The sequence below is a fragment of the Furipterus horrens genome, unplaced genomic scaffold (assembly GCF_987537825.1).
Source record: "Furipterus horrens unplaced genomic scaffold, mFurHor1.1.pri manual_scaffold_5, whole genome shotgun sequence".
Classification (NCBI taxonomy): Eukaryota; Metazoa; Chordata; class Mammalia; order Chiroptera; family Furipteridae; genus Furipterus; species Furipterus horrens.
In genome coordinates this window covers 12403180-12428992 of record NW_028327175.1, presented here as the reverse complement: position 1 = coordinate 12428992, position 25813 = coordinate 12403180, and the positions used below count along the sequence as shown (strand labels likewise).

The 25813-nt window shown below is 41.0% G+C and overlaps 1 protein-coding gene across 1 annotated transcript in view; it reads right to left on the bottom strand.

Annotated features, from left to right (window-relative positions):
• The window catches only part of SLC45A2 (solute carrier family 45 member 2), a 30437-nt gene extending 5913 nt beyond the window's left edge, over positions 1–24524 (bottom strand). Inside the window, exons 1-5 of the mRNA XM_090278889.1 lie at positions 24044–24524; positions 22087–22263; positions 13170–13495; positions 2768–2911; positions 1968–2091 (exon numbers count right to left, since the gene is read on the bottom strand). Of these exons, the coding sequence (XP_090135015.1) occupies positions 1968–2091; positions 2768–2911; positions 13170–13495; positions 22087–22263; positions 24044–24428 (1156 nt within the window). The 5' untranslated portion in view covers positions 24429–24524. The remainder of the gene's footprint in view (positions 1–1967; positions 2092–2767; positions 2912–13169; positions 13496–22086; positions 22264–24043) is intronic.
• Between the last annotated feature and the right edge of the window lie 1289 nt (positions 24525–25813).

Sequence of the window (25813 nt, the reverse complement as noted above, 5' to 3'; positions counted from 1 at the left end):
TGTGCTACATTTTGAAGAGGCTCTTGGTCTCAAAGCAGACCTCCTGCTTTTCCAAGGCTGGGTAAAGGGCTGAAGACCCTACTAATGGGTCATTGTCTAAGTTCACCCTCGCCCCCCACAAGCACAGTTCAATGACAGAATGATGCCCTTGAGAACAGTAACAGGAATTTACCCCCATTGCCAAACCTCCCCTACCTGGGCCATGCCCCTGCTGTCGCCAGGGCCTGTCCAAAGCCTAGAGCTCTTTGCACAGGGGACAGGCTATTCTCCCCACAGTGCTAAAGGAGCTCCCACATTTCCACTTCCAATGGCGGATCTGCATATTTCTTAAAATTTATTTATTTTAGAGAGAGAGAGAGGAAGGGAGAGAAAGAGAAACATCAATTTGTCGTTCCACTTAGTTAAGTATTCATCGGTTGACTCCTACATGTGCCCTGACTGGGGATCTAACCCAGGACCCTGGCATATTGGGATGACACTCCAACCAACTGAGCTACCTAGCCAGGGCTGCATACAAGGTCTGCCTGGAAAAAGTCCAGCCACTGTTAATATAATGAGAATGGTTCACGCTACAATGATGTAACATGGCAGCCAAGGAGAGTGGACTGGAATGCATACACATGAACAATGATGACTTCACTGTACTAATCAGTGAGGGCAGTAGACACCATTCAGTGAGCATGTGTACTGTGTGATTGTCACATTCGAAATGACTGAGTGAGCAGAGCAACAAATCTGCATCAAATTTTGCATTAAACGTAAACATTCCTCCATGGAAACCATTCAGATGATTCAGAAGGCTGCAGCTATGGACAACTGGTGATTGGCAGCTTTTTAATGACAATGCACCCACTTATGCATCACATCTTGTGCTGAGTTTTTTGGTGAAACATCAAATCACCCAGGTGACTCGGCCCCTGTATAGCCCAGGTTTGGTGCCCTGTGACTTCTGGCTTTTCCCAAAAGTAAAATCACCTTTGAAAGGGATGAGATTTCAGACTGTCATTGAGAATCAGGAAAATACAATGGGGCAGCTGATGGCGATTCCAACAAAGGATTTTCCAGAGTGCTTTGAACAGTGGAAGAGACACTGGAAGAACTGTGTGAGGTCCCAAGGTGCCTACTCTTAAGGGGACTGAGGCACCATTGTCCTATATACAATGTTTCTTGTATCTTCTCCAATGTCTCTATTTTTCATATTACATGGACAGATCTTGTATATTTTTAGAGACAAGAGTTTTCACTCAATTCAATGTATACAGAGCTTGGAGATTTCTATACACATTAGCAAGCACAAGATGAGACTTTGATGCCCTAGCGTTGGATCACATCTGTTTGTACTTATTTAAAACCAGTCACAGAAATCCTTTTGTTTACAGTGTCCTCATAGCTGAAACTTTCCTAATTGGGGGCTCTTACGCTCCAGACTCCATGGAAAGTTGGGACATGGGAAGGAAAGCCATAGTCCTCAATCTGGAATGGGGCTCCTATAACACACCACCCTCCCCATCTGAACTGAGGTAATTTTACATGTTAATTTTGTCACCTGCCATATTACCCATCCAACCTATTTTGTGTCATCTACAAATCTGATAAGCATATCTATGAAATGCCACTGGTGATGTCACCCCAGGAGAATACAGGCCTGTTGTTAACTATTTCTCTGTTGGGACTTCATCCCTCATCCGTCCAACACTTCACCATCTTGTTTACAGGACCTCCTTTTATTTTCCAGAGAACCTTGATTGGGAATGCACTGATTATAATGACAAAGTAATCATGGAGGAAAATGACACCTAGAATTCACTAAGGATACTTCATGTGGTCCTGTCTAAGGGAATAATTTTTCCTGATCTCCATATGTCTATCATTTGCTTTTAAAAAGCAAAACTATATAGAAATATAAAATCCAACATTCTGCTAGCCCAGAGCCCTTGAGAAGACACCCTTAGGAGGAGGAGACTTACAAGAATAGAGGGAGGAAAACAAGGCATTGATGCACAAGCCCCAGCACCCAACCTCGACCCCTCTTTCATAGATGAGAAATTCCGTGGAGTTGTGTGCACTGTAGGGATTCCCATGGTACACAATCTGAAAGAGAGATTTGGGGCTGTTGAGCTATAAATGCAGGGTGGTAGGGACCCCTTCTCATACACTCCTGCCCATGGACCCCTTCCTAGGACACATAGCTCATCCTCCCATGCCCACATCACCCATTCATCCTTTCAGCCCTCTACTCAAGGACATTTAGGAAGTCCCAATGCTACCGCATCAAGTCTAAACAACATCTCTCTAGATCATTAACACCCCTCCTTCTACCTAACAACTGACCCCACCCAACTTAGGCTACCCTGCCACCCATTTCTGGTACCATTCTGGTCAATAGGCTTCTGACTCATTTCCACAAGTACGACTTGTATTTCTGCTTGGAATAGTTCTTTTTTCTCTCCTCTCTGTCTACAACTCATACTCACTCTTCAAGGCCTAGGTTGCATTGCACCTCCTTTATTAAGCCTGCCACAACTGCTAGAGCTCACACTGATTTTTCTCTATTTGTTGTATTTGATCAAGGACTTGTCCCATAGCATCCTCTAGTTGTCTAGGGTATAGTAACTTGACTCTAGAACCTGTTTGTATGCCAGCTCCTTTAAAGTACTTTTTCCTAGTATGTGCCCATCCTAGAGGCCAGTCCAGAAGAAGTTACACAGGCACTGACTGAAAGATTGATGCACAAGTCAATGAGTGTGTGTACAGACATGTTCATTACCTGGCCCATGAAATCCGTGAAAAACAGCATGTTGGATAGGAAGGCGGTCCATCCAATGAGGTGGCTGATGCAAAGGCAGCGGTAGTGGGGAGGCATACTCACCAGCGCCCTCAGCAGTGACTTCATAGTCATTGTCCCCTGAGTCTGGAATAAACATGAAACAGGGGTGACCTTCTCTGCAAACACACAGCCAGCTGTGGGAACCAGAGCACACAGCCATGTTACATATCTATCAGTCCACCATCACACAGAGTCACTCTTTCTGTGCACGGCACTAAAGTTTCCATGGGCTGGTCTCTAGGAGATGCTAAGTATGTGTAGATACTTTATGGGGCTTTGGGGACCTGCAAGGACAGGGACTGGAAAATGAACGTGCTTTGGGCTAAGATGCAAGAGACATCTTGCATTCCATCTTTGAATGACAACAACGGCCTGAGGACAAAGCTCACAGATTATTAGATTTCTTAGATTTCTTGACTCTGAAAAGGTGGTAGACTGAATTATAAGAGGCCAGTGATTCCTATCTCTTGGTGTTGCCTCATTATTATGTATTATTGGCTGCCAAAGGGATTTTGCAGATATAATTAAGGTTACTGATCAGATGACTTTGAGTTAATCAAAAGGGAGATTATCTGGGTGACTCTAACCAAATCACATGAGCCCTTTACAAAGCAGAGTTTTTTTTTCCAGCTAGGAGCCGAAGTCAGTCAGAGCACTTCAAAGCATGAAAATTGCTAGTTTTGAAGGTAAACGGAGCCACATAGAAAGAATCTGAGAGTGGCCTCTAGGAAATGAGAATGATTCCTAACAACAGTCAGCAAGAAATCAGGGACCTCAGTCCTACAACCACAAGGAACTAGATTCTACCTATTCTTCCCTAGTGGAGCCTCTAGGATGAGAATATAGCTCCACTGACACCTTAATTTCAGCCTTGTGACCCTGAGCAGAGAATGCAGTTGGGCCCACCCAGTCTTCTAACCTACAGAACTGTGAGATAATAGATTGGTGTGGTTTAAGTGGTGAAATTTGTGGTAATTTGTTGTGTAGCAATAGAAAACCAATACAGAGAGCCAACTGGCTTTCTGCTCTTGGCCAGGTACCTTCTCCCAGTTTCTTCCCATGGATCCTGCCATCAGCCAACACATGGAAGTAAACCCTATGTTGAGTCAGAAGTGAGAATACTGTAGAACAAACAAATATACACATAACCACACAATAAATACATATGCCCAAAATTCTTTAATTTAGGCTAAAATTATGTGAAAACTAGAAGCTTCAATTTTTTGGTATCAGGAGCCTTGAGAGAATAAAAAAAAAAAAAATGTTTGAACTATTGACACAACTGTTTTAAAATACAAAGAATAAAAGAGCCTTTAATATCTTGTTATATAAGAAAAGAAAGAAACCTGAAGAATACTAAGCAGTCAGCTGCCCTGAAGACAACGAGACTATAAATATCAATCATGCTGGGGTTATGGGTCTTTCTTGTCAGATTTTTATTTATTCTGAATCATGGCATAATCAAATTGAATCTTGGCTATTTATTTATAAGATAGTCTCCTGAGATGTTCTGTTTTAACTTTAACAGCAAATTGTGTTTATAGTTTTTAACCTAATATGATAATGCTTTTAGCTCCTTGTTGCAGAAAATTGTATTTACCAATGGTAGATTTGTTGTATAAATTGATTTTTTAAATTAGTCATTTATAGTATTTAATCACAACATGACTAAACTGAGTTCCTTATATTGAACAGTATTCTTTTGGAGTTGGGAGAAATAACTGCTTTCTGAAATGTGGTACCAGTCAAAAATAAATGGGGAGTGTAACATAAAGTCAGTGCCTGGGCACTGCCTTTCCCTTGACTAGAGGAAGAAGCAGCTAAAGGCATACACTGAGAAACAACAGCCTGATTGTCATGCCTTAGCCTAAGTAATTCATCTTCTCTTTCCTTCCCTTCTTTCCAAAATGCAAAATTTTACAGAATGAATCTGGCCAGCAAGTATTCAGTCTCATTCCAAATATTAATTTGTGCTTCTGCCTTATACATAATTTTCAGCCTGTTTTTCATTGTTAACCTAATTTTTCCTTTCTTCCAAAAATAAATATGAGTTTTCAAACTGTACCTGGTGTGTCTGAAAAAGATGGGAATGTAAATATTCAAGGCTCCTTTAGGTATCTTAACTCAGAATAAAAATGCAGCTGGCATCTTATTCTCTGGCTCGTTGGCTCCCTGGGTAAAGCCCTTTCAATGGTTCTGCGCCCTGAGCACTGATGTACTGCATGTATTGTGTGCCTCTGTCCACTGGGGATTGGGTGGTGACGGATTTATAAGTGAAAGGCGCAGAGCCATCAGTGGGGAAAGAGAGCTGCACAGGGGTGCACTCAAAAGGAAACTACTGAGATACTGAAGGGAGTAATGATGGCATGGAGGAACTGCAGATGAATTTTATGGTTTGAACTCTGAAATGAGTCAGGCCTTTCATCATTTAAAAAAAATCCCACTTTTAAAATTGCAAAGCCACCCTCACCTTGAGAAGTAATGCCTTTGACAAACAATGATGGCCAGGGCCCTGGGCCTGACATGGTGTCCATGGCCATTGTGTAGCTAGAGGCTCCCAAGATGCACAGTCAGAATGGAAGAGTCGAGTGTTTGGCTTTGGGCTTAAGATACGTTACAGTTTGTTTTTTCTTTAAAGAAAATAACAAAACCAATCAGAGCTAAGGCCTGTACTAGAAGGTTAATTGTATTCAATGCATTTATTTTCATACTAGTGTGGAGGGTTCTATGCCTTTCAGGAGGCTTCCCCTCACGGGCTTCCTTTGATCTTCACAACAGCCTCTGCTGAGTCAGGCAGTGGGGCAAAGAGGCAATGATGATCTATTGGGGTGATAGCTACTTATCTCTAGTAAAATCCTGCATTGTTTTGTTCCTTAAATTGTGGCATTATTTTCCTTTACTTTCAAAGTAATACTTGCCCATTATAGAAATGTTGAATCTACTGAAGGGTTTAGAAAAGAAAATTAAAACTACCTGTTAACCCATCATCCAGAGACAATACTTCAATTGCCATTTTGGGTACAAATCCTTTCTTCTTTTTTTTTCTCTCTCTGCATGTGTGTAGCTTTTCTCAAAATGGAGATCATTGTGTGTGTCTTACCTGATATATGATGTGTTAAATAAATGCTCAAAGACACACAGCTTTTAATGACTGCATGGGTTCCATCACATTGATATCCCATGACTCCCACACTGCCCTACAGAAGGACATAAGAAAGGGGCTCCAGTGTAACTAGCAATCTCAGAGTCCTGATCTGTCAGCCGAGAATGGGCAGGGACTGTTGGTGCTCCCTGATTCAGCCTGAAGGAGGGACAGGTTGGTCTAGTCAGGTCTCAGGAGACCTAGGCTCTCATATTTTCTCTATGTGCTGTGTGATCAAGACAAAATGAAGGCTTCATCCCCCAAACCTTTTATTTCCTCCATGTGTTCCTCTTATTATGGAAAACACGACATTAGAGCTAAAGAGGAGCTCTGGGTGGAATGGCATGAACAGATTATTCCCTTCATTGTATTTCCTTATCAGGGTGACATGGTAAAAAGCAGGTTGATACACTGCAGAAACCTAACTCCAGCACAGTCATGTAAGGTCCTTTCATAAGACCTTACATAAGTAAGATATTGAAGTTTACTTTTGTATTAATTTTTGGAAAATATTAAGCCAATTAATAGAACAAAGCACTTAACCTTGAGAAAACTATTTACAGACTTTTATACATAGCTGAATAAATGGAAATGAGGTCTTCTATTGACTATACGCAGCAAATATATCTCCTTGAAATACCACTGAAAGAAAATACAATTTTCAGATTCTAAGAAGCACCAACAAACAATAGGAGTCACAAAAATGGGGAGACAGAGAAACAACCTCCCATCAAGAGGAAAGGTAGAATCCCCAGAAAGAGTGCTAAATGAAATAGAGGGGAGCGAACTATCAGATATGGAATTCAAAACATGGATTATGGAGAAGCTGAATGAGCTCAGCAGAAACTACAAAGAACTCCAGGGAAACTACAAGGAACTCCAGAAAAACTACAAGGAACTCACAGAGAATTACACGAGCATGAAAAAGGACATAGAAGCTATCAATAAGAGCCAGGAGGAAATGAAGAATACGATCTCTGAATTGAAGAACACAGTAGAAGGAATTAAAAGCAGGCTAGAGGAAGCAGAAGATCGGATCAGCGAGCTGGAGGACAACGTACACAAAAACTCCCAGACAATGCAACAAAATGAAAAAAGACTGAACAAGACTGAAGAGGTTCTAAGACAGCTGCAGGACAACATGAAACATAATAATATCCGTATCATAGGAATTCCAGAAGGAGAAGAAGAAGAGCAAGGGATAGAAAACCTCTTTGAAAAACTAATGACAGAAAACTTCCCTCACATGAGGAGAGAAAGAGTCACACAAGTCCAGGAAGCACAGAGGGTCCCAATGAAGATGAACCCCAACAGGCCCACCTCAAGACACATCATAATTAAAATGGCAACATTCAAAGACAAAGAGAGGATCCTAAAAGCAGCAAGAGAGAAACAAGTAATAACATACAAGGGAGCTCCAATAAGGCTATCATCAGATTTCTCAGCAGAAACACTACAAGCCAGAAGGGAATGGCAAAAAATATTCCAAGCAATGAAAAACAAAGGCCTACAACCTAGAATACTATACCCAGCAAAGCTCTCATTCAAAATGGAGGGTGAAATAAGGAGCTTCCAAGACAAAAGAAGGCTAAAAGAATACATCTCCACCAAACCAGCAATGCAAGAGATGCTAAAGGGTCTGCTCTAAGAAGATAAAGAAACAGAGAGAGAGAAGAACACGAGTACAAAGGGGAAAAATGACAATGAATAAGTACTTATTGGTAATAACCTTAAATGTAAATGGATTAAACGCTCCAATTAAAAGACATAGGGTAGCTGAATGGATTAGAAAGAATGACCCACATATATGCTGTCTACAAGAGACCCACCTTAGAACAAAAGATCTACACAGACTGAAAGTAAAGGGATGGAAAAAAGTATTTCAAGCAAATGGACACACAAAAAAAGCTGGGGTAGCAATACTTATATCAGACAAAACAGATTTCACAGCAAAGTCCATAAAAAGAGACAAAGAAGGGCATTTCATAATACTTAAGGGAAAAATCCATCAAGAAGATATAACCCTTATAAATATATATGCACCCAACTTAGGAGCACCCAAATATATAAGGAAAATTTTGAAAGACTCCAAGAAAGATATAGACAGCAACACACTCATAGTAGGGGACTTTAACACCCCATTGTCAACAATGGACAGATCTTCGAAGCAAAGATACACCAAAGATATTGAGGCACTGAACAACACTCTAGATCAAATGGACTTAGTCGATATATATAGAAGTTTTCATCCCAAAGAAGCAAAATATACATACTTCTCAAGTGCACATGGAACATTTTCAAAGATAGACCACATGGTAGGACACAAAACAAGCCTTAACAAATTCAAGAAAATTGAAATTATATCAAGCATCTTCTCAGATCACAATGGCTTAAAATTGGAAATCAACCTCAAGGAAAAAACTCAAAAACATTCAAACTCATGGAGAATGAATAACATGCTATTAAATAATGAATGGGTTAACAATGACATCAAGGAAGAAATCAAAAAGTTTCTGGAAACTAATGATAATGAACACACAACAACCCAAAACCTATGGGATACAGCGAAAGCAGTCCTAAGAGGAAAGTTCATAGCAATACAGGCCTACCTAAAAAAGCTAGAAGAATATCTAAAAAAAAGTTTAACCCTACAGCTACAAGAACTAGAGGAAGAACAACAAGCAAATCCCAGATCAAGTAGAAGAAAGGAAATCATCAAGATCAGGGCAGAATTAAATGACATAGAGTCTAAACTAACAATTCAAAAGATCAACAAAAGTGGGAGCTGGTTCTTTGAAAAGATAAACAAAATTGACAAGCCTTTAACCAGGCTCATCAAGAAAAAAAGAGAGAGGACCCAAATAAATAAAATCAGAAATGAAAGAGGAGAAATCACAACTGATACCACAGAAATACAAAGGATTATAAGAAATTATTACGAACAACTGTATGGCAAGAAATTTGACAACCTAGAGGAAATGGACAAATTCCTGGAAACCTACAGTCTTCCCAAACTGAATCAAGAAGAAGCAGAAAGTCTGCTTCACAGCTAGTGAAATTGAAGCAGTAATCAAAAAACTCCCAGCACACAAAAGCCCTGGACCGGATGGCTTCACAAGTGAATTCTACAAAACATTTAGGAAAGAACTAACTCCTATCCTCCTCAGACTATTCCAAAAGATACAAGAAGAGGGAAGACTGCCAAACTCATTCTATGAAGCCAGTATAACCCTAATTCCAAAACCAGGTCAAGACACAACAAAGAAAGAAAACTACAGGCCAATATCGCTGATGAACATAGATGCTAAAATCCTCAACAAAATATTGGCAAACCGGATCCAGCAACACATTAGAAAGATCATACACCACGATCAAGTAGGATTCATCCCAGGGATGCAAGGATGGTTTAATATTCACAAATCAATAAATGTAATACACAACATAAACAAAATGAAAGACAAAAACCACATGATAATATCAATAGATGCAGAAAAAGCATTTGATAAAGTACAACACCCATTTATGATAAAAACTCTCAGCAAAATGGGAATAGAGGGAGCATACCTCAACATAATAAAGGCCATATATGAGAAACCTGAAGCCAACATCATACTCAATGGGCAAAAACTGAGAGCATTCCCCCTGAGATCAGGAACAAGACAAGGACGTCCGCTCTCTCCACTCCTATTCAACATAGTCCTGGAAGTTCTAGCCACTGCAATCAGACAAGAAAGAGAAATAAAAGGCATCCAAATTGGAAAAGAGGAAGTAAAACTGTCATTATTTGCAGATGACATGATAGTGTACATAGAAAACCCTATAGACTCCACAAAAAAACTACTTGACCTAGTAAGTGAATTCAGCAAAATAGCAGGATACAAAGTCAATATTAAGAAATCAAAGGCATTTTTATACACCAACAATAAAATATCAGATAGAAACTGAAAGAAAAATTCAATTTACCATAGCAACAAGAAAAATAAAATACCTAGGAATAAACTTAACCAAGGAGGTAAAAGACCTGTACTCAGAAAACTACATAACACTGATGAAAGAAATTAAAAAAGATACAAATAAAAAAATTAAAAAATTAAAAAAAAAGAAAATACAATTTTCAGACATTATGAATCACTTAGCTAAATGCAATGTGTTATCCTAGATTAGACACTGGAACAGAAAAAGGACATTAATGTGAAAACTTGTGAAATAGAAATGTCTACTTTTTTATTTAATAGCTGTACCAATGTTAACTTCTTAGTTTTGACAAAGGTACCATGATTATGGAAGATGTTAACATCAGGGAGAAGCTGGTGAAGAGTGGACGGGAACTCTCTCTACTCTCTTGGCAAATTTTTTGTAAATTTAAAGTGATTCAAAATTATACATCTATTAAGAGAGTAAGACAACATGTAAATAGTTGTACTTTGATAGATGACAGCTCTGAAGCAGGGGCAAGGTCTGTCCTGATGCCCAGCTGCAGCAGACTTTTGTTAATAGTTGTTGAAGAAATGAATGATCTGTGTATACAATTTGAGCAATTCTGATAATTCTCTCTATTCACTCAAACAAATTCCATCAAGACCCATATTTCAGATTACCATTTTGGCTACATTCATTGAACAAAAACTACCGAACATTGATGCCAGTTTCCTATTAATGCCAGCTTCCTACCACCAGGCACTGAGGTGACTGTCAAGAATGAGAAAATGACTATATTCTCTATGCTGTACTTGACATCATGTGATCACTTTCTAAGGTATATAAGGTATATAAATGTCTGATCACTATGTTGTACATCTGAAACTAATATAATAACATTGCCTATCAACTGCAAGTGAAAAATAAATTTAAAAGAAAAAAAAATGAAAGGGAAAATGGACCGAGGCCACCTCTGCCCTCAAGGAGTTCCCTCACCATCTGGTGGGGAAAGGCATAGACAAGTTGGCAAACAGGACAGAATGTAAAATAACTTCAACTGAAGACTCAACATCATAATATATGACATCAAAAGAGGACGCCCTGGACTGGAGGGATTGAGAAATGTAATGCAGTGTCTCCATAAGTGAGTAGAGATTCTCAGAGAGAACAAGACAGGGAAGGCATAAAGATACTAAAACTGTGTTCATCTGAAAATATTTGTCAATTTACTATTACATTCTTAATTATTAAAACTATGCCCCCCCCCCCAATGCTGTCCAGTGTACCAAAGTTGCCTAATTTTTAATTCTGGATTTGTGATGCTTTAGAAAAAGGAAACAGACTTATATACCACTATTTGTAAATCACTAGGCTAAGTGTTTTCAACCCGCTTTCTTTTATTTAACCCTTAGAAGTCCTCTGTAAGGGAGCTAACATGATCTTCGCTCTACAGATGAAAACACCAAGCTCAGTGAAGTTAATTTACCAAGGGTTACACAGCTACTAGGATTAGACGCTGGTGAGTTGTCAGAGACTAGCAGTTGGTCCCAATACCTGTTCTGCCTCCCCCGGGAGAAATGGAAGTTTCAGTTAGGTATACGGCTTCTAAGTCATGGCTATAGTCTCCATTCTGCTGGCGGCTCACTTGTGGCCATGTGACTAAGTTCTGGTCAACAGTAGGTAAGCAGAAGTGATGTTTGCAACTTTTGAGTTGTGTCCATAAAGAAAAGGATCATGTCCTGCCCTTTCTTCCTTCCTGTAGTAGAAATGTAGACATCACAATGATAACTGGAGAAGCCATCTTGGACCACAAGATAAAAGTTCCAGGTTCAAAATGCAAGAAACAAAACAGAACGATCCAGGTCCCTTATGGGGTCAGTAGGGTAGCCCCAGTGTATCCATCTGGACCTTTATAAGAGAGAGAAATGAACTTACACCTTGCATAATTTAACGAGGGTCTCCTACACGCTAACTCATTCAGGAGCCCAGATTAGGATTAAAATCCTAACTTGATTGTTCCAAAGCTCTTGCCCCAACAAGAGAAGTTGAGCTCATAGAGATGAGATTCACTGAGCTTTTCTGAAAATGTATGAAGAGTACAGATTAAATCTGTCCCCTATCTGTGCTTAGAGCAGGAGCATTCTCCCAGGCTGACAACAGCACCTATACTTAACCCCTTACTATGTGGGAGGAACCATTCTAAGCAACTTTGCATGGACAATCTCATATAATCTACACAAAACCCTTGTAGATAGATCAAGTTCCTTTCTCATTTTACAGAACCGTAAATGCCCAAGGTTTTATGTTATAGAGGTGGAAGGGGCAGGATTTGAACACCTATGCACTAAATCATTAGGCTACCTACTGCAAGTCCCTGATAGATATTTTCTGAATGAAGAACACAGGTCAGCCAGCTAGAGGAGCCAAGACTTAAAATCATGTCTTCCATAGTCTCCATCAGCAAGGGAATCCTTTGTTCTCCATCCCTGAGGTGCTCGTTTCAAACTGAGCTCGAGGAAGGATACAGAACTTGCTACAGGGATGGAAATGTTCTGTATCTTCAGTGTCCTATACAGTAGATACTAGCCCCAAGAGACCATGGAGTATTTGAGATGTGGCTAATACAACTAAAGGACTGAATTTTTTATTTTATTTCATTTTAATGAATTTTAATTTAAATAGTCCCAAGGGACTAGTAGCTAGTCTGTTGGACAGCGTAGTTCTAGTCTCTTCTCTTTGATCATTTCATCTTAACATGGTTCCATTTCTCTGACATTTAATAGAATTTTCTTTAAAATTTTAAGCCAATTAATTCAATGAGAAGTTCACTAGAAACGAATTAAAAAGAATATCTAATCAACTCATGGAATACAAATTCAACATGCCCAACCTAGTTACCAACCCAGGGATACTATCATTTGCTGAAACAAATTTATAATCCTAATCTAAGAACTGAAGATACTTCTTGTGGTCTGAGGATAGTCTGGGCTTCTCATATGGTCTAACATTTTGCACCTGGCTTCATCTTCCCTGGTTAAATGTTCTGAAAAGAATAAGAGTCAGAAGAACCAAAAGAAAATAAACACATTTTGCTTCGAGGTGCAGAGTTTTAATTCTAAGGATAATAGGATAATAGCTATTGAGGTTTTGAAGATTCAATTGCACTTCACAAAACTCTTCACGCCCAATAAACAGACAAAACAAAACAAAGAATCATTAAAAAATGAGGACCAGAAAAAGAATATTTTTCCCAAGTAAAGAAAAAAGAACTTGCATCTTTACCTGTTCAGCAGGATTTCTGCTTTTTCTTCCCTGTATCGCCAGCTCTGGGTTTACATAACCGTTTTTAACCTTCTCAATAGACCCATACTTGTGCTTTCTGTCTGATGACACTGGGGGGCCCGGGGGGGCTTGCTGTGGGAGACTGTCCTTTGCAACATCTCTAAGTGGGGCTTCAGGGATACTGCACAGATGAATAATAAAACACAAAATGAGGACCAAGGCAGAGAAGAAGAACATGACCTGGAATTCTGTGCCCAGCACTCTTCCCAGTTTCAGATGGGTCCAGTCGATGGCACCCAAAAGGTAACCCAGGGCGCCTCCAAAACCTGGAAAGCAAAGGAAACCCATATTAGCATATTTAGCAGACCATCTTCCCTTTCCATTGTGCCTGGGCCCTTCCCTTCAGCGGGAAAGCTCTGTGGACAGCAGAGCTAACACAGTGAGAGGCTAAGACACTTCCGGCCAGGAAGGGTGGGTTCAAGGCTCGGCTCTGGCATGTACAATACTTGCTGTGACCTTGGACTTCTTCACTCATAATATGAGGACCAAAGAGTAACCTGCTAAAAGAGTCATATTAGAAAATGGTGCCAGATATAACAAGTGCTTAATAAATATTGCCACTCTCAGAATTCTTGTGGCGTTTCCAAACTATACTCTCTACCCTGCTTAAAAACTAATACCTGACCTTAAGGAGCCCCAAAGGAAACCAATTTCTGACAGCAATAATAAAATGATCTGTATTATTATTTATCTCTTAATAATCTTTCTAAAAGGATGCAAGTTTTCAAAGATCAAATAGCCTTGGAATCTGTCTTCTCTCTTCTATCAGAAGCAGTTGACAGCCATGAAACAATAAGATCTAAAATTTAAACATGAATTTTAAAAAACCCTGTTAGCATCACACAGGACCCTGACCTAAAGTTTTTCTGGCGCTTGTTTTAGCAGCTCATGATTGAAGACCATGCGACTTGAAAGAGACTGAAGGGCTCCTCAAAACTGATCCTGCCCGAACAGTCTCATATTTGAAATTCTGTCATTAGTGAGTCATTCCTTCCGGTTCCTGTTTTACAATGCAAGTCCTCCTCATGAGCACGAGACTTTAGACTACTCAGCTCCAAAGTCGTAAGTGCTCCTCAGATGTCCCCCTGGTAGCAAACGTCGGTGACATCTGAGAATGCTGTGGTGAAGGAGGTACACAGCACGGGGTAGAAGAGGTTCAGAGAAGTAAGGAGGTGGATGCAGACCTTCTCCCCACATCAGATACCTTGAAATCCAATCCTCCATCATGCCTTCCCAAACATAAATATCTACCTGGACAAATCAGCTTATTTTTGTTTTTGTTTTTCTTGTGTGCATGATGCCTTCATTCTATTTCCCAAATAAAGACACATCCTCACAAACCAGGGCATCAAGGAAGAAAAGAGAACCAAGAAATTTTCTATCTCTGATCCTAAATACCTAAGTTTACAAAAACTCTGATCCCAGAAACACAAATCTAAACGACAAGTACCATGAATCCTAATTTATCCAGAATGGTGGGAGAAGAAATGACTCTGGTCCCTTCACATTCTGGTTCGCTGCAATTTACCGTAAAGGATGTTTATAGATGACCAACCTCAACTGTTTAACCACTGAATTACAAAAATAAAGTGTGACCATACCCTGAATGCCAAAGAGGATTAAGGTGAAATTATGGGAAATTGTGGCCAATGGTGTGTCATGAGTTAAATATGTTCTCTGCCAACAGGAATAAATGGTCCGGTTATGGCTGACGGGCATATACACTAACAGATAAATGACACGTATGGTGACCTGTCGGGATGTTATGTGCCCAGGATCGGAGAGGAAGGGGAGGCCCTTGAGGCAGCCACAGTCTGTTTCTGACTCAGAGGGCGGTTCTGGGACTTGTGGTGCCTCTGGGTCACCGGTAGACAATGACTCTCCTTATGGAATCGTGGGTGCCCGGGCTGTTAGAAGTCATGTGATGATAAGCCAAGCAGTCAACCTAGAATGTATTAAGTGCAAAGCGCTATTCAAGAAACTATCTCAATCAGGGCTTCTTAGTCTTGGCACTACTGACATTTTGGGCTGGATAATTCTGCCCTGCAGGGTCATTCTGTGCATTGTAGGATGTTTAAAAGCATCTCTGGCCTCTACCCACTAGTTGCTAATAACAACCTCTCCAGCCCTTCCCACCGGTTATGACAATCGAAACTTTCTCCAGACATTGCCTGATATCCTCTAGGGGGCAAAATAACCCCCAGTTGAGAAACCCTGACCTTAACTAACCCTGTGAAAAAGGTACACATTCTTTGTTTCAAACTACTTCTCATTTATAACCAGATTAATGGTTGCCATATTGTCACTTAATTCTCCTATTGTTTATGCCTCTTTCCTTGAAATGTATTGTTCCATTGAAGAAAAGAGATATAGAATAAAACACAGTTACCCATTTGAAAAAATTGATATGTAAAATAAATCATCCACTGTTCAATAGAATAGTGATTTTAGTTTATGAATATAGATATAATGATGGACTTACGTTGTATCAACTGAGTTATATAATTGGAGGATTCTCTAGTCTAGTTTGATAACTACTGGTTGAGTGTACTTCAATAAATATTTATTGAACAATACATAAATGTCAAGGATCCTACTAGTGTCTGGGAACATAAACATAAATAAGACACAGCTCCCCAGCCCCTCCTCCCCAGAAGGCAATTCCAACTGGGAGAAGCAGATAAGTAAACAACTACTTAAAAAAAAACTCTAATAAATAATAACTTAGAACTGTGAGCTGGGTCCTTAAAGGAGTATAGAGGAGTTCTGAAGAGTTTATTCATTTTGATGCTTAGTTAATGATAGCAAGATGATGCTGATTATTAGTAATTATTATAGGACTCTTCCTAATTAGTAATGAAGTTCATAAGAGTTCAATACAGCAATGAATCCAAAGGTTTTAGAGGCAGAAGGATGTCTGGATCTCAGAAAATTGAATTGGATCAGAAAGCCACAGGTGACGGTGCTTAAGTGACTGGAGGCAGCATGAAAAGAAGGGGCTTGGAATTATGCCTGATTTCCATTTCCACCTGTGTGCTTTCTGATCGTGTGATGATGGGCACTTCTCCTCTGGGGTGGTGATGCATGCTCATATGTGTTTTGTGAGGGTTAACAGGCTAACACATGCAAAACACTAGCACATTCAGTGGCAGAAGCAGGACCAAAACCCAGTGATCAGCTGACTTCCTACAGAAACCCTAACTCCAAAGCCTCACCCAGAAGCAAAAGAGAAGGACTAAGGATGTCCCTTGACTTACAGTGGGGTTATGTCCCAATACACCATCATAAATAGAAAACATAATAAGTTGTTATGATAGTGATCATAGCTCAGCCTAGCCTACCTTAAATATGCTCAGAACACTTACATTAGCCTACAGTTGGGCAAAATCACCTAACACAGTGAAGACATTGTAGATCATCGGTTGTTTACCCTCGTGATCATGTATGCGACTGTTCTGTTTGTCCCAAAACTACTGTGGGATGTCACAACAGCATATACCCTGAAGGAATAGTAGGACTTTGGAGAAACTGTCTAAATATTTAGGTTGTATTCACATCCCCAGATATGATAAAAGCCAGTAGGGGGCTGTAGGGATTGATTGAATGCTTTCCTTTTTGCTTCCATTGCCTAAACTAAGGCTCTTACCTTAAAAGAGTCTTCCAAACCGAGTCCAGTCATTCTAGCTGCAACAAAGGCTAAGACCAACTCCCACATCTACATCCAGACTGTGTTTATCCCTCCTGCCAACATCAACCTCCTTGGGGCTCCTGGAAGCAATCACTGGGCCATTGGCCAAACCGTAAACCATGAGCCATAAGCCGGAGAACCCGAAGGATATCTGCTGCCATGTTAGGTAATTGCCTTTACAGAGAAGGGCCCACAGGTGGCCTCACTACCAGGCCATGTTGTCAAACTCAGACCAGAGCCAGCCTCATGCATACTCTAAAGTACTAAAAAAGAGAAAAGGTCAAAGAGGCAGAGCCTCACAAATTACCCATTCTTCTTCCAAAGATGTTTATGGGGCCACTTCCTCACTGAATCATGACAAATAAAACTTTGGCAAGCCTAGTGGGCCTGGAGGAATTGAAATATATGTTAACATCTGGCATTGAATCATTTTAAACCGTTCCTTGCTCCAGGCCTGAAATCATTTGCCAGAATATTCATAACCAACATTGTGTAAAGATTCACAACCCTGTGAGGAAACAGAAGCTCAGAAATATTGAGGCCACTCCGCAGTAAAGAAAAGGAGCAGAATTTGAACCTAGCTAGCCTTTGCCATTTTGCTTCATCCCAGCCTCCCATTACTGGATGGAGCCTGTTGCCAAGGATGGCAAAGCCTTGGACTTGATTTAGCAGAAATATCCTTGATTAGAAGCATTTTGACAAAAGGAGAAACTTCCTACTGGTGAGTGTGGGCTTTACAGCCTCAGATGCACACAGAGGTGAAGGCCTGGGGTGAGAGGTTAAGGGTGGAATCCCCAAACCCACTGTGGCTACCACTGGTTGAGTTACCTTTAAATACTAGAGAAAGAAGAAGCCAGAGGATGAAAATGACACCCTGGGAGCCAGAGTCTATTCTTAAAAATAAAAATGTCAGGACTATGCTAGGACATATTTCGGCAATGAACCATTTGACACTTGTTTGCAAAGCATTTGAAATTCTTGGGTTTGGACTACAGCTCTGCAATAAATAAAAAGAATTTCAATTTACTCAGATGACTGGATTCCTTGGTGAATGGTATCTTCGTGTTTGTGAAAATCAGAATGGGCCCTGACACTGAACGTGCCTTTATTACAAAATGCTTGTTTCGAGCAGAGTGTTGTAGCCATCTCTTCACCAAGTTCATGTAAATTTAGGAGGTCTGGCATGTGTGCAAAGACAGGCAGAGTGACAATGCAGGCTCGTTCTTTTTCATGCCATCCTTTAATGTGGCCTGACATTCAGAGCAAGGCAATCGTGGTGAAGTCACACAGCCACATTTCACCCAACAGAATCCATTGATACACACGTTGAAAAGAGGAAGAGAGGGAGAGAGCATAAGAGAGAGAAAAGAATATTTTATTCTATTTCATTTATTCAGTCCTCACCTGGGGACATGTTAATTGATTTTTTTAGGAAGAGAGGAAGGGAGAAAGAGAGAAACATCAATGTTGGAGAACATCGGTCAATTGCCTCCTGCGTGCCAGTATGTACCCCAGCTAGGAACTGAATCCGCCACCTAGGTATGTGCCCTGATCGGGAATCGAACTTCCAACCTTTTGGTGTATGGGACGATGCTCCAACCAGCTAAGCCACCACGCCAGGGCCGAAATAAGAGTCTAAATAACATGGATGATCCCATCCACTATTTCATTCATTGAGCACATGTCCAGGAGTAAACATTAACAGATCTATTTTTACGTATCTATCACTATGTAGATCTGTATACACAAAACAAAGCATACTGTATTTCATGGGTGACATGAGACATGTTTACAAATACTCTAGACTCTCTGTGATTAAGCAGGGACATTAGAATTGAAACCTTAAACAAGGTGAGACTTCACTGTACTGTTTTATAAGACGAAAATGTTTTTAGTTATCCTTTCCTATGAGGGAAAAGAACTTGCTTTGGGCCATCCACACACCCTAGGGGTCTCCCCATAACCAGACAGTTGGTTAAGGTTCAGATAGAGTTTATTGTTAGTCATGAGGTGATGCCAGGTAACTAAATGAGCATATTCATCTGGCTAATGCAGTGTGCCCTGCAGTCTAACTTGGGATAAAATTGCATAAATTACAAGCATGGTTTTGAAACCAGGATATACTTTTGTACGGTTAACATTTCTAAGTGCCAGCCAGCAGCAAAGTAATGAGTGAGAAGCCATGGGGAATCTGTAGGTGAACTCTCATGAGGGAGTTTACAAATCTTGTAGAAGAGTTAGGAAAATACAGAGTGAATTATAATACGAAGAGAGTGGCAACAGTACTATCATAAATGTGCAGATCAGGTAAAACTGAACAGTAGTATAACTTCCAAGATATAATTACTACTTCATTATTCCCTAATAAATAGATGGGGTGCTGGGGGCTCTGGTTGCCACTTTCTCACAATAGTCTTGATCTAACTGTTCTCATTAGGCTGATACTCAACTATGTGTGTATTCTTGGTGATAATTACTTACTTTGGCCTATTCAATAATAACTGGGTATTCCTCCTGGTTAACAAAACCCCAATTTGATTTAAAGACGTGCCCCTCCCCCTCCAAAAACAATCCCTCACAACCTCCCAGGCCCCTGGGGGCTCATGTAACCTAATTCTACCCAGTGAGAAACAAGCAGAAGTCTGTGGGGTTCTAGGAAAGCATTTGCTGTCTTCATTAAGAGAGACCGATGCTGAAGCCCTAAGCCACAATGCGACTATCCTTGGAGGAAGGGCCTTTAAAGCAATAATTAAGGTTCAATGAGGTCACAAGGATGGAGCCCAAATCCAATAGGACTGGTGTCCTTATAAGGAGGGGAAGAGACACCAGGATATATGTACAGAGGTAAGGCATGTGGGGATATAGTGAGAAGGCTACCAGGTACAAGTCAAGAAGAGAAGTCTCCCCAGAAACCAACCCTGCAGGCACCTTGATCTTGGACCCTCAGCTTCTAGAACTGTGAGAACGTTTCTGTTGTTTGAACCACTTCTGTTATGACAGCCCAAACAGACCACGCAGGCCCCAAGGAGAGGTGAAATTTCGGCGTGCATGTGGTGAACTCTTACCTCCGCCATCTCTTCCTGATAGTATCATTGATACCTTTATGTTCATCCACTTGATAAGCTTTTGTGTTTTGATTATTTGGTGGGCGAAGTCCCTGACCCAGTTAGGAGAGAGTAAGAAGCCTTCTCTCGAGGTGAAAATTTCCAAGCAGATTTGATTTCCATAGGCAGAAAAGGAGAAAGGAAATTTCAATGTGAGTAACGATACAGAAGCTGAAAAAGAAGGGGCAGAGTCCCTTATCCTGTTAATACTTATTTTGAGCACCTATGATATGCTAGGCAGTGCTGGAAGGACGAGGGACACAGTAAGTCAAACGGACCTGGCCTTTGTCCTCAGGAACATATCGGAAAACTGTCTAGAGGACAGAGAATGTGGAGGGAGCAGTGGGAAGTAAAGCTTGAAGAGTAGGATGGGAACAGAAGGTGGGGAGTTTTGAACCCTGTCGAGTAAGTGTTGATTAGGCAGTAGGCAAATGGAAAGCCACTGCAGGTCACTGAGCCCTAGTCGGATGTGTCTTTTAGGAATATGAATCTGGAAACTATGTATTGATTCCGTTGAAATAGGAAGAAGTTAGAGACTGGAAAACAGTTAAGGGATAACTACAAAGCTCAGATAAGATGTCATAAAATCCCAAACCAATGTGATAACAAATTACACATGTTTGCTGAGACCACACCTCATGCTAATATCAGCAGAAAACCTCCAAATATTTTTTCCAACTCATAGAAATACTATCATGTGTTAGCCTTGGAGATGTATCCAAACAACAGAGATTCAAACTTCTAATATCAGAGGTAGCAAAGCAGAGATTGTTTGGCCAAGACTAACACTGTCGTAAGCTGGAAAGTGGAGGCCACATTGCCTGAAGTACTTCAGAGCAATATAACTCTCAATGTGTTGTGTTGAAAAGCCAAAACGAATCCCCTGACTTTGTTGTAATTGATTTCAGCATATTATGATAGAGCAGAAGGAACTATGGGATTTTAAGCTAGGAGAATGCAGTTTGAATCTCTATTCTGGAACCTTCTGGCTATAGACAGGATGGCCAGGGGCCAGTGCCAGACAGGGATGGATTCCTGCTCTTCCGCCTTCTCTAAAGTGAAGAGGAACAACACCCTGGCCTCCAGTGCTCACTATTCAAACATTTACTCAAGTAACAAATATTAACCCAATGGCTTCCATGTGTACACACTGCTCTTGGCTATGGAGACATAAACATAAACCATGAAACTCAAAATCCTGCTTCTCATGGGACATATCTGGACATGAGAGGAGACAGAATATATTAAAATAAAAATAAATAGATTGGCTGGGCTATGAATACAATCAAATAAGAAAGGCTGATAGAGTCTGCAACCCCCACCCCCACACTAGAGGTAAAACTCCTCATGGGCCAGGATGCGCTGCAGCCTCGTGTATAACCTGCAGTCTTAGAACGGTCCTAACTGCTACTCTATAAATGTATGCTGAACTACAGTACCAAGCTCTAAATGAGTAACACAACAGCAACCAGAGGAAGCCCCAGGGACAGCCCCCTTGTCCTCCCGGCATGGCCTCCTTCAATCCAGGAGGTAGAGGAAATGCCAACTCTTTCTAGAACTAAGAAATCTCGAAGGGGATTTTTATTTGCTTGGTTTGTTTCTATTTTTGTTTTTAAATGTGGTGCTTGGGATCCCTGCCACAGAATCAGCTGGGGTACTTTTTAAAAACGCAAATTTCTGGGTCCCCATCCTAAACCCAGGATGCTGCATTTTAAATAGGCCCCGAAGTAATGCTGATGCTACATTACTGACTTTTTTAAAAAAGAAAGAAACCAAAAAGTAAAGTGCACAATGCCTCTTTTCATTTGGGTTGTAAACGTCTCCACAAATGGTTCTTCAGAAAGCTTTTATGTAAACTTCCTTTGCAAAAGTCCGCAGCCTGGTCACAAGCTGGCTTTGTTTAGAGAAATACACTGAGAGATAGAGCCCGCGTGATGGGAGTGTTCCATCAACTGATCCATCCACTCAAAACCATTCAACATGCAGAGAAACTGGATGGCTTCAGCGGAGGTGCCCCCACCCCCGTGTGGGAGCTGAAGGAGAGACTTTCTGGAATATTTCCTACCTGTGAAGAGGGCATGGTAGTGGAGGCCCCTCTCCTTGTCCTGATGAGAGCAGACATCAAATAAGTAGGCTTTGATGGGCCCATCAATGAAGTCAGCAGCAAAATCGAAGAGAACCACACCTATCATGGTGATGGTTATGGCCCAAATCAGTTTCCTCCTTGGGTCAGCAATCAAAGCTAGAAGAGAAATGAACATCGGTTACCTGAATCTCGGTTTGATATGATTCGCATTTTTATTACCACCAAAACTTCCTGTCATCAAATTATCTCCCTTTGCTTTCATTTTGTTTTGTTTTTCCAAATACAAACTTCATTGTTTTTTAGGTTTTAAAAATTACGCAGATCAGAGGTCAGAAAAGGCAAATCTATAGAGACAGAAGGCTGACCGAGTGGTTGCCTTGGACTGGTGGGGAGGAGAGAGTGGGGACTGGCTGTGAATAGCCACAGTTACTGGATTTCCTTTTGAGACGATGAAAATGTCGTGGATTAGATTGTGGGGATGGTTGCACAAGCATCCAAATATGCTAAAAAGCACAGCATTGTGCACTTTTAAATGGTGACTTTTATAGTATATGAATCATGTCTCCTTAAAGCGGTTTTAGAAACTATGCACGCTTATTGTAAACCATTCCAACAATACAGAAAACTGGGCCAAATGCCTCAGATCCCAGCCCCCAGTGATGGTCATCCTTCACACTTCCCTTTAGGTACTTGTACACACACAGAGAGGTGTACATCGGTGCCTTAACGCTTCTCAAACTTTAGCTTGCTTAGGCAACACTTGGACGACTTGTTAAAATGGATTGTTGGGCTCCATCTCCCATGATCCTTCCATGATTCTTCAGTAGGTTTGGGGCAGGGCCTGGAAACTTGCACGTCAGGCACCCCAGTGATGCTCCAGGTCAGAGGACCACACTCTGAGCTCTGACTAATGGGATCGTGTGTACGTGCTCATGTATAATCAGCTCTCTTCCCATCTTGGCATTCCAATCGATGAAGAGCAATTTCCCAATTTTTAACAGCTAAATAATATTCATTCTGTGACTATGCCACAATTCATTCACTGATCTTAACCATTTTCCTTGCTTTCAGTTCATTTTTTAAAAAATGGTATGTAATATATGCACGTTTTTAAAAATTATAATATGAAAAGAAGTGAAAAACAAGCCTATCCTCCCCTATTACCCTCCAAACCTTTAGTGCCCCTCCCTAGGGGCAACATTCTTATCAGATATTTTGTGATTCTTCCAGAGATATCCTATATTTATGTATTTATGTCCTCTTTTAAGTATATGTAAATGATAACTATCCTGCCTCATTATCATACATTCTGCTAGCCTGAGAGTTAAAGGCCTAAAATTGTATGCTATTTTTATGTTTAAGAGCCTTTTTTCAGTGCAATTTTTTATCCACTACCACCAGTTACTGAGGTTGATTAATGGCTAGAAAAAGTGCTCACCATCAGGTTTGTTTTTGTCCAGGATTTACAGTGCCAGGATGTCCCCTTGAGCTGACAGATTGATTCCCTGCACCCACTAAAAGGCTCTCCATAAAGCTCTGAATGGAATTTACCCTTCTTAGAACACACAAGAAATTCATTGTAAATATTTATAGCTGGTTAATTTGACAAAGTACTAAATAAGGTACAATGGGCTCCAAAATTACTGCAATTAATAAATATGTAAAAATATTTAATTTGATAAAATAGATAAAAATTTAACGCTATTTTAGGATCCTCACAATTAAAAAAAAAAAAAATGCATCCTGATGTTTCTAAAAGTAAAGGCTCCCCAGCCACAGAATTTGGGTCATTCAAAGTTGGAAATTCATTGTAACCTAGGAGAGAGAAACAATTCTAACCAATTTTTAAGTGTCATATAAAGAAATTCAAATACTTCTGGTGAGTTGCACAACAGGACCCTTTTCCCTGCTTGCTTGCCTTATGCAGTGCACTGACCTGATATGATAGTGTCCCCGTTGAGGTACAGGGCCATGCCCAAGAGCATCATGACGCCCAGGGTGAGGATGTAGGGTCTGCGCCGGCCCCACCCTGCCCGGCAGTAGTCACTGGCCGATCCCACCACGGGCTGCAGCAGGAATCCCAGGACAGGGCTGAGGAGCCACACCATGCTGTACAGGCTCTTGGGCAGGCCCACGCTGAGCAGGACAGGGGTCACGTAGGCCGCCTCCACCGCGTAGCAGAACTCCCGGCCAAACATGGCCATGCTGTGCATGACGAGCCTGCCTGTGGGTCTTTTGGGCAGTTCCACGAAGCCAAAGGGGCAATCCTCAGCTAAGGCTGGAGAGGTGTCAGTGCCAGGCTGACCACGGTCGCTGCCCATGGCCACCGGGTGAGGAACCTGCCTGCAAGCCCACCACCTCCTGCGCGGCCCCTCTGGTTTGTGAGCTGGATTTGACTTGGAGTCCGGCTGAGCGGCCAGGAGAGATGGTGAGGCTGGGGGAAGGGCTTAAATTCTTTCATGCCTCTAAGATCACAAGTTATGATGAGGAGGAAGGGAGGTGGGGCCTAGGAAGCCTGCTAGAGATTAGCTGCTGTGAGCCCTCTGGTCCCCTCCAATGCTTTTCTAGAGGAATCTTCCTTTGCACTGTTCTCTCTCTCACTCTGTTTCTGTCTCGGACCCTGTTTCTCTCTCAACACACAAACACACGCACACATTCTATTACATACACTCTCACACACACAGCTTTGGGACAGTAAAACCCTATATTCAGGTGTTATGTCAAAACATTAATAGGTTGATATCTTTTAAAAACGTTTTTAGATATAAATATTCTGTTCTTTCCCAAATACAAGTTTTCTACACACACATGCACCCGAAGAGTCAATTAACTAGACTTGAAATGGTAGAAGGTTGTACCTTTCTTCTAAATCACTAGCTATTTCAACACTGTGATGTTCTCTTACATCGCACCAAACACACTTTATAATTAGACGGTCTGTGTTTATTCTAATTTCTCCTTTATTAATCAGTCTCTGATCCTCTTAAGAGCAGTGATCAAGTCCATTTTGTTCATTATGCTATCCCCAGCAGCTAGCAGGTTCCCAAATATTTAGTAAAGGAATTACTGAATCAAGTATATACACTGTATTTTGTAGTGTCAGTCAACTGCCTATTTGCTCAGATCTATTTCCTGCCCCTCCCTTATGTTCTGTATCATAAGAAACTACATTTCCCAGGTTCCATTGCTCTCTGGCTATTAGATTTGGCCAATGGAGGCAACGGTGAAAGCACAGGGGCAGGAGAAGGGAAGAAATCCCACCCTCTTCCCCCTTTCTCCTTCCTGAGAGGTCTCTGAAAGTGGCTTGCATCTCCACCTGGGTCCAGTTTCTTCCAGGGAACCTCATCTTCTGGGTCCCGGCAACACTACCTTGCCCTTCGTCCCTGCAGACATTAGGAGTGGTCCTGGCTTCCCAGTATTGCTCCTGTCTGGGTTGCCCCAGCATCCTCTTGGCCTCTCAGCTCTTTTATCAGCAATGTAATTCTCTTATTTTCCTTGGTGGACCATGAATTCAAATGAAAAGTCTTGAGTGGCAGGGGAAACATGATCTTACAGGAAGGGTCCTAAAAATAGTTTAAGAGCAAGAGTTGGAATCAGGAATCAGAATATTCAAGTTTTAATTCTGGGATCTGCCTCTTCCTAGCTGTGTTTCCCTGGACAAAGAACTTAAAAAACTATTTCCCAAACTCCATACCAAGGCATCTCA